This window comes from Barbatula barbatula, assembly GCF_947034865.1.
Source record: "Barbatula barbatula genome assembly, chromosome: 4".
Lineage (NCBI taxonomy): Eukaryota > Metazoa > Chordata > Actinopteri > Cypriniformes > Nemacheilidae > Barbatula > Barbatula barbatula.
The window spans coordinates 27,103,031-27,116,439 of NC_136768.1; the positions used below are offsets into that span (position 1 = coordinate 27,103,031).

General features: G+C 36.8%; 1 protein-coding gene across 1 annotated transcript; it reads right to left on the reverse strand.

Moving 5' to 3' along the window:
- Positions 1-4,965: 4,965 nt before the first annotated feature.
- LOC306893378 (uncharacterized protein) lies at positions 4,966-10,844 on the reverse strand. The gene is made up of 5 exons (XM_079455167.1): positions 10,741-10,844; positions 10,276-10,413; positions 10,009-10,155; positions 5,762-5,847; positions 4,966-5,293 (listed from the first exon to the last, which is right to left on the reverse strand). Exons 2-5 carry the CDS (start codon positions 10,310-10,312, stop codon positions 5,168-5,170), a joined length of 396 nt encoding a protein of 131 aa, XP_079311293.1. The 5' UTR covers positions 10,313-10,413; positions 10,741-10,844; the 3' UTR covers positions 4,966-5,167.
- Positions 10,845-13,409: the final 2,565 nt, after the last annotated feature.

The window sequence follows — 13,409 nt, forward strand, 5'->3', positions numbered from 1 at the left end:
ATTTCAGTGTTTTCAATGTAAAATTTCACTTTGTCATTACGAGTGTAGATTAATAAGGAAAAAAAATTAACCATTGTAGTATCAGGCTGCATGAAAAAATTAAAGGGGTCTGAATACTTGTACAACTGCTCAAATATTTTTTGCCCATAACCAATTTAATGTTTACTATGAATGCACAGTTTGTTTAGACCAACAAACAAATGTTTGCAATTAAAATTCCTAAGCAAAATGTGCAAGAAGTTCTTCAAATTGTAATCAAATGTTCATGGCTTACCTCAACATCAAACAGCAACCCTGGGTCCTCCTTGAGCAAAATCGCTGCTTCCAACAGTAGGCCTTTAAATACAATAACCTCATTAGGTTGACATAACATGATGTGTTATGGTCAGCTTTCACCCAATACTTGTTTAGTTTTTTAAACATTCATTACTGTGAAGACAGAAACATACAGGAAGACTAAATCTGCACTGCTTAGATAATTACCTTTTTTTAGTCTGCCATCTACACAGTCCTCAATTTTGCGCCTGAATCTCTCTTTCAGGGGACTCCGTGAAACTTCAAGGACTCGAGGTGCCATTACAGACAGCTGCGTAAGAAGTTGTTGGTCCACATCAACAGATGCGTGGTCTCTAATAATCCAAGCAGCTTCCGATTAAGTAAAAAAGACAACTCAATTAAAGGAGCCAATTAATATACTACTGTACTTACTATTTTGACCAGTCTAAAACACAGGAACTCACAGGGAGCCTCCTCTGTGCTGTGGTTGGACACAACATTTCTTTGGTAGCATTTAATCAGTGCCAACTTTTATTTTCGGAGCTCTATATTTGGTCGAAGTTTCTCAGTTTCCACCTTCATTGCTCCCAGATGTTCCCTGATGCTTCGTTCATCTTCTCCGGCATCTACCTATTAAGGGTAGATAAATTGTCATAAATTAGGTCAATAAAATGTAACAAAACAGTGTCAATACTAAAGTGATCAATGGCATTATAACCTGTTCCAGTCAACTATGCTGTAACAAAGCTGAAACGCCAAAATAAAAACAAATACAGTCTCCACCCATTTCCGTTCTCCAAATTGGAAAAGGAAATGAGGTAAGCACATACAGCGAGAAATGTAAACGGAAACCGGGGGTGGGAAGTTAATTTTTGTGTGGTGATCAAGGTTGTGCTGGCCAAAAAAAGCCTATATCCATGTGCGATCAAAAGCCAACACGTTCGCGTTAAATGGGAGACCGGTTAAAAAGAATCTGACGGTGAACGTGCTTCCCCTTACCTTGACGGCTGTGACGTATTCCACAGCTGAGTGAATGCTCTGCCCTTGCTGGAGTGGACGCGGGAGTGTAGTTGGAAACTCACACTCCCATAAATCACGAGGTTTCCAGCGCTGATTGTTTTCAACCCGCGGGGTTGATGACCGTCTGAATAGTCTCACCCGTTGCTGACAGTGGCGGCTTCCTTGCATACAAACCGGCTGGACTTTTCCCACACACCTCCACACCATTGGCCTCAGCATTTTCCACACTTTCGTATTAACTTAGTTACACTCTAACTACGACGTGAGTAGTGTGCCTCAAATTTCTTTGTCATTTATTGTATTTAATTTGTTTAGTTTTCTTTAACCTCAGTATGTTTCGCCATTGTTTTTTTTGCACAACATTTTTGACAGGGTTTTTTTTGTTCAAGAAAATTTGGAATCTGTGACACTTGAAACTAAAATTAATGTGAGCTCAGTTTATATATTATGGTTGTGATTCTCCCCTGAAATGAGTGGATTGTGTTTAACATATTTTTAGTTTTCTCTCACTGTTTTGAAATACAACACTCTAACCCCAAATTCTATGTTTTTGTGATTTTTGTATTGAGTTGTCTAGTGTATTTGTTTGTGTAACGAGATGGCTATCTGGGAATATTTGTTTAACTATTGACAGGATTGCCTGTCTGGCGCCCGGGTCGCCACTGTTACAATGCCATGTTATGTTTAAATAAGGCACAATACTACACTCACCGGCCAATTTTTTAGGTTCACCTGTCCAACTGCTCGTAAACGCAAATGTCTAATCAGCCAATCACATGGCAGCAACTCAATGCATTTAGGCATGTAGACATGGTTAAGAAGAGCTGCTGCTGTTCAAACCGAGCGTCTGAATCAGGAAGAAAGGTGATTTAAGTGACTTTGAATGTGGTCTGAGTATTTCAGAAACTGCTGATCTACTGGGATTTTGACGCACAACCATCTCTAGGGTTTACAGAGAATGGTCTGAGAAATAGAAAATATCCAGTGAGTGACATTTTAATGAGTCCGAAAAACATGGATACGTAAAGAACTTACTCTCTGTGTCCACATACAACGAAGAAATGTGGCTCACTTTCATGAAAATACTGCAGGTGTCTGAGGTATTTGTTGTAAGTGAATGTGGCAGTTAGGGCACTGGTACATCAATTGCAGAATACTTGAACCTTACCCAAAAAAGTTTCACAGAATTCCCCCAATTCGATGTCTTTTAGTCCATCTTATAAAGTGTTGCCATAGTCTAAAGAGAAAGATAAAATAAAGGTGAATGTTAGCCTATAACCTTATCTGCTATTATGCCTACATGAAAACCTGAATTACTCATATCTGCTAGAACAGTAGTTTAACACAATTTGAACTGAACAGTTACTGTAATTCAGTTAAATGAACACAAGGCCATTAAATATCTTAAATCCAAAACAGTATTGCTTACTGTAAATACAGATACATAAAATATACACGTAATTAAGAAAACCAATGATATTTCGTTACACGTTACTGTTTGTAAACTTATCTCCGTTACGTTAAAAGAACCCAGTTTTTTAGTCTCGAGGTTAACGTTATGTGTCTCGAGCTTTGTCGGTTGGTAAAAATGCGCTTCGGTTTTTTGTTTAAAAATAGCAATTGCAGCTGGTTTGACTTTGTTGGTGTTTTTTGAGCGTCAATGGGATGATATTCGCATATTAAAGAAAACTCAATCTGAAATTTAACGTTACCTTACGCGGTTGGCTCCGTCACAAAACGCTTATAAGTTAAAATTACGTTTGCAAATACAAATGAAAAATGTCCCCTGTTTATTATTACACAATACATTTTGTAAAGAGGCTATTTCTGTGGCACTGTTACTCACCTCGATAAATATTTGCGTCTCCGTCTGAATCCGCGTCCAACGATGAAGTTTTCTCCTCAGGAAGCTTTGAACTCGCGCTTGCATGGTGCGTCCACCTGATTGGTGAATGGTTGCTAGGTTACGTGACGTGCTCTGGTCAAATGCTGTTCTGAGCAGGTCCAGCTCAGGTTATAAGCGATTTAAGTGCTTGTTCATGGTGGGATTTTATAATCTATGTAAATAAGATTAAAACTGGTGGTCTAGACCTTTTCTAAATGAAAATTGAAATTGAACTATATACGTAAAATATCATTTCAAACAATGGTGTGATAAAGTGGACAACACTTCCAACTCAGTTTTGTGGGCAGGACACATAACCATTAGCTAATGTTGCATTATGCCTAATAACAAGACTATAGTTATTGAGAATAGTGAGAATGCTTTTGATAATCTATCTGAATATTGCCTATTTATAATTTATTATATTTTGCTATTCACCCAGTATGTGACACACTAAAGACATTGGAAATTAGTAGTCTACTAGAATGCTGTTTCCAACAGGAAGGCCATGGCATTGAGATCATAGTAAATTATTAAAAATGTCATTATATAAGCTTAAATCACAAAACATTAATATATAATATTTCACTAAATAACACAAAGCAAAGTTAATATATGAGAAAAAGGCAATAGAGTTTGTTATATAATTTCATTCAGGTGCTTTGGGAGGATGGGCAGTTCCCAGTTTATTGAACATGTGAAAGTAAGTAGACGTTTTATTTTAGCAAAAATTTTAACTGTCAAGTTTACAGTGTTTTCATTAGCAAGGGGGTGATTAGAGTGAGCTTTTCTGTCGTATAAAGTGGATTGTTACCTATTTATTTTATATTTTCACATCGTTGCTACTCCCCTTTGAAAGGAATGGCATCTACCTCCCTTAATTGTTACTATGCTAGCTGGTTATTCTGCATTAAAAATCCATAAGTTGTTAATAAACCTAATTTTGATAACAAAAAATGTGTATCTATTAGTTCAAGTATTTTGAGATGTTTTATGTAAAATTTGTAATGTTTATTATGGTAATTGTTCGACGTCGATTCAATGGTATGTGTGAAAATATGAGTTGATCTCTATTGTGGTGATCCCGAGCTCAAATCAACATCGATTACTGAACCAATTGCGTCGATATTCTGTTAGTTTTGAACGGCGCGACTGACTTTGATTCAACATTACCCTGATCGGGGTAGAATGTCAAGGTAGGGAGGCATCAAGGCACGTCCGAATCCAATGTTTGCTTTACTTCCTGTCTCCTGACACACCTCCATCAGGTGGGCTTTTGAAGGCAGCATAGATGATGTAACCTTCGCTGCCTTCAATGTCCCACAATGTGCTCATGCAGTGAATGTGATTGGTCGAGCAAGGTCAAGAAAACCACATCATTAACTTGTGATGTTGAGTGTATGTTTTGGTTAAAATACAGCAAAAAGCCACTGCGCATGCTATTTATTTGATTATTTGTGAATAGAATGTATACAACATTAGTTAAATAATGTTGAAACAGATTTCTGAGTTGAGCACATGTAAACAAGTTACCTTAACGTTTGTTGTTGAATTGACTCAGGAAAATGAGTGGAGGAAGCTAAAACCTCGAATCATTTTTGCAGGAGTAAAATGTTGACCTCCATCAAAACAGACAGATGATTAGTTCGGACTGTCAGTGGTATTATATCATGTAAGCTTCAGATCTTGCAGTTAATATGAAGTTTGCAACTCACATCATTAAACCACATGAGCTTACTGTATACTTATGTACAGCAACAATTACAAGAAAGAGGAGATAGAATGGAAACACACACCGGCCATTTTTATTGTAATGTAACAAAACAGACAATATATTGTTTTTGAAGCCACTTTTGAATAGTGTCCAATAAAACCATTTATTGATAATATATATTGATTCATATGTTATGTGTATAATGTGGCTTTTCTTATACGGATAACTCAGAATGGCATACACCTTGTTTAACGTAATTGACAGATGCCTCATTAAGTACATTTTGGTTGAAAATTAACAATAACACGTTTCGCTGTAAAAACCTTTCCACCAGGCTGCAGTCTCCATGTCAAGCTTGTGTTTTTCTCTATCCCATGATCCTTCAGTTTCTGCTTCATCTGATGAAATAAATGTGGTGCGTTTATCATATTCGTGACTTTATTTCTTTATTTGTCTATTTCTTTTTCTGAATAAACAATCTTAACTGATTGTATGTAAAGCTGCTTTGCAGCAGCGCAAAATTTTAAAAAGTGTTATAAAAATAAAATGTAATTGAACAAAGGTTTTATAATCGTTACATGAGCCAAAAATGTGCATGTATCCCCGAGCAAAGGAATGTCCAACATACATCATTTATACGTCTTTGACGACGTTGAAAAGACATCAAATTAAGGGTCAAATGTGAAAGGTGTTTCCGCGTCTTCTGAACGTCTGATATCGACTGGACTACTTTTTGACAAACATTGACAAATCAACAGTTTTCAACATTGATTCATTGGTCGCTTGGCGTAAGGAATAAAAACATCTGACATTCTACTGTTATTTAGGCAGCAATTCAACATGTTCTGCTATTGTTTAACACTCACCGACTGTAAGATGTTCTTCATCACTGCAGGATCATTTACATTCAGACCGGATCTCAGCCCCAATCTCACAATCTGTTTCTTTGGAGCTGTTGAAACACATAATAAGTTGTGAGGTTTGGCTGCTGAAATGATGAGGAAAACCATATTAAAGTGTAAGCAAATGTTCATCTCTCGGTGAAATGCATCTTTACTCAAACATTTTTAGATGTAGGTGACATTGTTTTTTCAGCAGAAAAATACGTTTCTATAATGTAAGTCCTTAAGGGTCCAAAAAGTAGTTTCACCAACACAATATTAAGCGAATCGATCGATCTGTGCTGAAATTGAAAGTTGTTTATAACCAGTAATTTATAGCATTAGCACACGTGCAGTTCTATTACAGTATTAATGTTTGCATTATAGTATTTGGGTTTTCTAATATAAAATGATACATTTAGTTAGTTATGGGTTTCATGTATTTGTCTGATTTAATATGTGCTATGGGCCTCATGTACGAGTTTGAACACTTGAACACCTGCACGTACACCACACACACCTTTGTCATGCAGACGCCGGGTTGCCCATTATTACGTTTTTAATAAAGCCAATAACAAATCATGTATCAGTGTTTTTGAGAGGCGCTAGCGAGGGTTAACGACGGATGGGTGCACACTACAGGGTGTATAAATTGTTTGAGTGAATGAGATAATGAAGTGATGTCTGAATCATGAATTATGAAAACTTTAGCTGTTATACTCAATTCTGATTGGCTAGAATGTGGGTATTGAAAGCCTGCAAAAAAAAAACAGATGTCTGAGTTTGGTTGATGATTGATCTTACCCGGAGATTATTTACTTCTTATTTTTCTTAAGTATTTAGAACGGCAACAAATTACTTTCTTATGTAGTATTTGTGTCTTGTTTTCCAGTACAAAGTAAAATTATTGAATCAAGATGCATTTTCTCGATGAGCAAAATGACCTAAGAATATAAGTCTTTCAGTGAAATTCAGTGAATTTGTGCTTAAAACAAGCAAAACCATGTGCCAATGGGGTAAGAAAAAGAATCTTGAATTTAGTGGCTAAGAAAAAGGTAAACCTTATTTTATGATTATTTGTCTTACACCATTGGTCAGATGTTTTGATTGTTTTAAGCACAGATTCACTGAAATTCATATTTTGTTGTCTAAAACAATGTTGCTCATCAAGAAAATGTTTCTTGATTCAATAATCTTTTTACATTCGTACTGGAAGACAAGACAAAAATACCAAGTAAGAAAGTAATTTTTTGCCGTGTAATCTCACTACTTAACAAAGCTTTTAAATCTGACACAAACTACACAATTGGTTTTTATTAGAGTTATCAAGAAAACTTAAAGTCTGACGACTTAAGTGATTGTGTCTCCTTGATAACAGCAGGTGTTCAACACCAATGACTCAATCATCAGATCATTAAAACATAATGAATCTAAATTTGAATAAATCTGTCAAAGAGGAGCAGACGTTGCTCATCACCATCATTGAGGTTTGTATGAAGAGTGTTGACATCTACATGTATCTTAGTGACAGTCTTAAATATTTGGGCATGTAACTGTTTCTCCAGACTGATTTAAGTGATCTTTCTACTACAGCACCATTATTTATGTGTTATATAAAGCATTTTACATGTACAGTGTTAAAACTGAAACATGCAAATTAAAGCTTCCTCAAACAACCTCATTTATAACTGTAGCTTATATTGTTTTACGACAACATACAAGTGTCATTAAAACAACAAGACTGAAGCGCGTTGTAAAAGAAAATAATTAACGTTAAAAGTCCAAGGTCTTAACTAAAGAAAACACTGTTCACCATAATGATGACCTCAAAATCACCTGTTCTTGTCTGGGTTTTGTTCAGTGATTGTAGTTGTTAACAGCAGGTGTTCATCATTAATGATCAATCATCACTTCATTATCTTCAACACTGCCTCAGTGTTACTTTAACACCCTACAGTGTGGACACATATATACACCCAGCTGTGTTCATTTGACACTAGCCAATTTGCTGTGAATTAAATTTAATGTACTAAAATTACATTTATCAAATCAAGCACATTATACATTACATCCAGTGTGTAAATCTGCAATATTCGCCTTTGATCTCATATGCGGATAGGGTCCAGAAGTAAGAATTGTTCGTTTCTGCACTTATACTGAACATGTGTTCAAATTCATGCGGCACTGCGCAAACCGATCAGTGCATGACATCTAAGAACCCATTGTAGACGAATCGCTCTCAGGGCACTTTGATGTCCTGTGCCGATCGGTCCGTGCCGTGCTGCAAACAGTCGACCACAGCTTCATTTGCAGGTATTTTGTCCCTGGTGGCTGTGGCAACACTATTGCTCCACCCCTGATTGTTAAGCTCTGGCCTTCCATCGCTTGTCAAGGGTTGCCAGATTTGCTTAAAAAAAACAAATGACCATTCAAAACAAGCTGGAACACAGCAGCACTGCAGACGTGGCAACACTGCCTATGTCTGACTATAGGGTCTGTTTCTGTCCAAGCTTTAGTGATCATGTCTACAACAGTCAGTGTATGAATCTCAATAAAGCAGACATTTTGAATTTCTTTTGCCGCAAATGTAAAGAATACGCAAAGCAAATCCAATGTTGGTTTAAATGTAGAGTTCATGTATTTGCACAGCAGAATAATTAATAACCAAAATGTATGTTGAAAATAGATTTGAAATAGAATCGTTTCTCCCAGAATCAGAATCTGATTGTAAAGTCATAAGATTCCCACCCCTACTGCTGATGTCACTATGACGTCTAATTTTTATCTTTATTTTAACATTAATTATAGCCATTGAACATTTGGATCCTACGATGGTGACAATCAACTGAACCGCTTTGTGCTGCAATGCATGCTGGGTGAATAGTACAAAACTCATTCATGATTGTTTGTCACCACTGATGAAGTTTGTATATCGAGTGTGTCTTAACGGCAAAGAAGATGTAGTTTCTTACATGGAGATCTTTCCATTATAACAACTTTGATCACTTTACCAAAATACCTTAAAATCATAAATGCTTCACCATTATATAATAATAAACGTCTTTCTGAGATAACTACTGTAACCAAACAACCATACAGCAGCATTTCCATAAAGTCCCACTGAAAAATAAAGTGAAGATGTTAATGGTGATTCTGTTTAATGCTCCTATGGTGAGATCTTGACATATTTTTTAACCAATATATTACCGAATAAATGGCTGCTAGTTGTTTAGGGCTAACAGTGAAGCTAACGTTAAGATGACTGTCTGAACTGGATACAACAAAGCCCTTTCAAATCGTGCTTAAAAGCTTTTGCATGAATACGAGCGCCATCAAAGACTGTAACGCTTGCCTAAGGATGATGGAAAAAATGGTTGCTGCGTTCATTTCATTAAATATTTTTACACATGAATTATAGCATGGAGCATTCTTTTGTTGATTGTCGCCATTGTTGAGTTTAATACACTGATTCTTGATGTCTAATTGATTTTGTTTGTATTTACTGTTTTGTTCAGTCTTTAGAGAATGTCCGCCAAAACACTGCTTTAAAAACATTTGAACCTGACAACCTCATGACTATACTGTACTGATACTAACATCATTACCTGAGCCCATTGATGTTAGAATTTGTTGTGGCAAAGAAAACTAAGAAGTAGTTATAACTGCTTCAGAAAACCAGAAAAAGTCAAGAGCTCAACTAAAGCACACACCGATCACGATAAAGGTGGTTTGATGAAATGTAAATTCTTTGTATTGATCATTAAATTAAACACAAATGTCAACCTATAACCAGGCCCAGACGCAATCTGCAGACTTTTTTGTTAATTCTGTGCAGAATGTTTTTCTTAATCTGCGGAATTCTGCGGAATAGTTTTTAAATTGTTTGAAATGTGTTATAAATTTAAAAAAAAATGTGTTAAAAGATTTGAGAAAATGGGCCTTAAACTTTACAAAATAAAAGCATTTACAAATCAGCTGTCAAAATTGCAATTAAGCCTAAAATTATGAACATGTTTTATAAACACCATTATTGAATATAGACCATTATTTATAATATACACTTTACATGCAGAATGACATATTTTTATAATGATGATCATACATGTAAAGGCTGTTCACAGCTTTAAACTATGACGATCTCAGTCTGTTTTTGACTACTTTAATGGATCTTTCAGTGATACCGTTTCAGCACATGAGATGAAGAAGAAAGGAATTAATGTGGAAAAACTCACCCATGCACATGTTATTGATGCCGATGAGGAGATTTGGGAATGTTGCAGGAAATCCTTCCAAGCAAGAGCAGTTGTAACCTCCTTTTACATTTGTGCAGTAGGAGTTTGGACCACACACAGATGGAGTTGCCTGACATTCATCCACATCTGGAAGGAGAACGACAAGACACAAAACCATCACGTTATTTAAAAGCAGTTCCTCATAAATAATACACAACAAGTTTACCCCTTTACATCAAGCTTTTTTAAACAGAAGGAAACATTTACCAGTACATGGGTTTCTGCTACTGATCATTTCATTCATATTTCTGACAATATATCCACCCAAACAAGAGCATGAGATGCTTCCGTTGACGTTGTGACAGTATGTGTTTGGCCCACACTTGGTGCCACATTCATCAGTCACTGAAATTATAGAATCGATAAAAATAATCTGAAAGCATCTGCACACATCAAATGTTACTTTTAAATCATTGAATAATGTTAGCTTAAGCACTGTCTTCTCTGAATGATTTAGCACAAGCTGAAACCATAACAGTAAATCATACCTCATAAAAAATACTAATATGTACATAGTAAAATGGCCTGTGTTAAATCAACACTGTTTAGAGTTTATATGGTCCCACTCTACAGGGTGTTAAAGTAACACTGGTGTAGTGTTAAAGATAAAAAGGTAATTAAGTGATTAATTACGAGATGCTTAAGCATTAAAGACAAACATCAAACACTGACCTGGTCACATTCCATTTTGACCAATAAAATATCAACATCTAAACCTTTGACCGAAAACCATTGGTTAGTAAGTTAAGCTGTTAATCATGTTTGTTGTTTACTCAGATCTTGAGAGATGTGATGCCTTCTTTTATCTTCTGTTGATTTCATCTACTGTTGATGTCAGATGTGGTTCTGGTGTTTCTAGTTTCTTCAGTGATTCTGCTTGTTAACAGCAGGTGTTCATCCTTAATGCTTAATTATCTCATTGTCTTCAACACTACACCAGTGTTACTTTACTCAGAGTCTATATGGTTCCACTCTATAGAGTGTTAGTGTTGATTTAACACTGGGCATTTTACTGCAACTAGGCGCCAATATGTACATTGTCCAATGGATAAATGTCTCCATTGATTTCTCTATCATTACTCATTCTGAGGGTTAATGACCTCTGCTTTAAAGGCAAATGGTTACCTGGAGGTGGTTACATTTAGTCATTTAACACAGTAATTCCCAAAGTGGGGGTCCCCGGGGGATCGCGAGATTATTTACAGAAACTTTATTTATTTATCTATTTTTATTTATTTATATGTTAAAAAAGGTTGTAATGATGCGAGTATAAATTAAGGATAGTTAAAATAAAGTGGAAATAAAACTTTGTTTGCTCAGATTAATTATGACAGTGTGACGGCGTCAACTGTCGCAGTTTGTCAGCAGTCTAATATTGGGGGTCGCGTTCTGAAAAGTTTGGGAACCCCTGATTCAACAGACGTTTTTATCCAAATTATGCTTTTTTATTATAGGAGTATGAATAAGACAAAAAACATTTAACAGAGACACAGACATTTTTTAACACAAATATTATAATTTATAAACACAAAGTAATTACCTGCACAATATGCCAAACTGCAGCCAATTGGGATTTTGACCTCATAGATGTAAAATTGTCCTGGACATGCTTTTACATTAATAGGAGTGGATTTCAAATGGCAGCAGTTACTGTTCCAGCTACCACAGACATCTCGGGTGACCACACCATCCTCAATTCTAGGATGTTGACCGTTTATCCATAGAGGGGCATGAGTGTTACAGCTGTAGCTTTCAATACATGTGTCTGGCATCTGAGCACTTTGGTCATTAAGGAAGAGACGATACCATCCAGTCCACTGGACATTGCGATCACACAATATTGTGGAAGAGAATCTATTGCTTGTGGACCTCCAAGCATTATCCAGCACAGTGTAAGTATCGCAGGGCTCCAGGCCAAGAGTCTCTGCTGATATGACATAAAAATAAGATTTGTGACTTGCAGAATAAATGATCAAATATTAGCATTCATATTACCTATACATTTGTAGGCTGAAATGTAACTTGAAGGTGTTTAGCAGAGGTGGGAGCAAGTCAAGTCTCAAGTCAAATCAAGTCAGTGGTTTACCTCAGGGGTTCTCAATCCTGATCCTCGGGCTATCTGGATATGGAAGATTTGTCTTTCAGATCCAGGGAGAAGAACCGGTCCATTGGACATACTTGCGAGAGGATCTGTTTCAGAGTGATCAGGGTTTGATTCCCGTGGTAAGATGAAGATTGCTTTTTCTGACAAAGTTTGTGTTTTATATTTTTCCTGCTAAAACAGCCGTTTGCAGAGCGGGCGCAACATTTACAACACACAGTTTCGCCTGGAACAAAACAGGTTGCTGAAAAGAGCTTGCTTGTAGGGAGGTCCAGCCATGGTGAGACCTGGGTCCTTCCTCAACTGAGTCTCAGGGCGGTGCCATACACCTGGCCTGGTCTCGCTGGGCTCCGCAGAAAGCAAGGGGCAGGGTCACAATAGGAGCAGACAGCTCCTCCGTATCTGAAGCCGCTAATGACATGCTGTCGTCTTACCCAAATTCGCTTTCACCAAACGAGACCATATCACTGGCTGAGGCCAAGGGACACTGGTCAGGCTGAGAGAAACAAACCGGTGAGTCATCTCTCCATGGAGACGGCGTGAGAGCTTTCCGTCTCTTTGAGTTACAAGTAGGGCATGGCATTTTACAAAACCGCAGCAAATTTTCTTGCTGCAATTGGTTTAATGTTTCACTTTTCACAAGCCAATGGCCGTTGGTAATTGGGAAAAACTTCAGTCATCTGCGATAAACGAGTTTTCCCCAAAACGTCCAGCTACACAGTACGAGTGAAGTATCGATAGGAACACTGATTACAACAATGATGGTTTGTTGAAATTAAAAAACAAATTCAACATTCAGTTGAGGTGCAAAAGTGATTTTGATTTAACTCCATTAACATTGACCAATAAAGGGGTTTTCACCTGCTCATTTGCTATCTGAGTAACTAGCAGATGAATTAGGTGTTTTATATAGGGTAACATCTAAAACATTCTGACAGGGGGTTCCCGAGGATCAGGTTTGAGAACCCCTCAGATAAATCACAGACTTGATATACCTCTGGTGTTTAGAGACAAAACTACAGACAAAGTGAAGATTTTTTCCCATTATTAAATGTAATGACATTTTAATTTCAGACCTGCACTTCTTTGTAACATGTGATGGTGGCTCATCTATGCACACTGTTAGCCCTTACCTGCCATTTATAATGTATTTCAAATATATCGGCAACACTTTCCAGCTAGTTACTGTAGGTCACACATCTCCAAAAGCTCTTATTGGGGTTTAAATGTTGAATTCATG

Coding starts and splice junctions, on each gene's coding strand:
- LOC306893378 (XM_079455167.1), bottom strand. CDS start 10,312: ATGAATGAAATGATCAGTAGCAGAAACCCATGTACTG. Junction 10,156..10,275: donor TAGCAGAAACCCATGTACTG/GTAAATGTTTCC, acceptor TTCTCCTTCCAG/ATGTGGATGAATGTCAGGCA. Junction 5,294..5,761: donor TGAAGAACATCTTACAGTCG/GTGAGTGTTAAA, acceptor TTATTTCATCAG/ATGAAGCAGAAACTGAAGGA.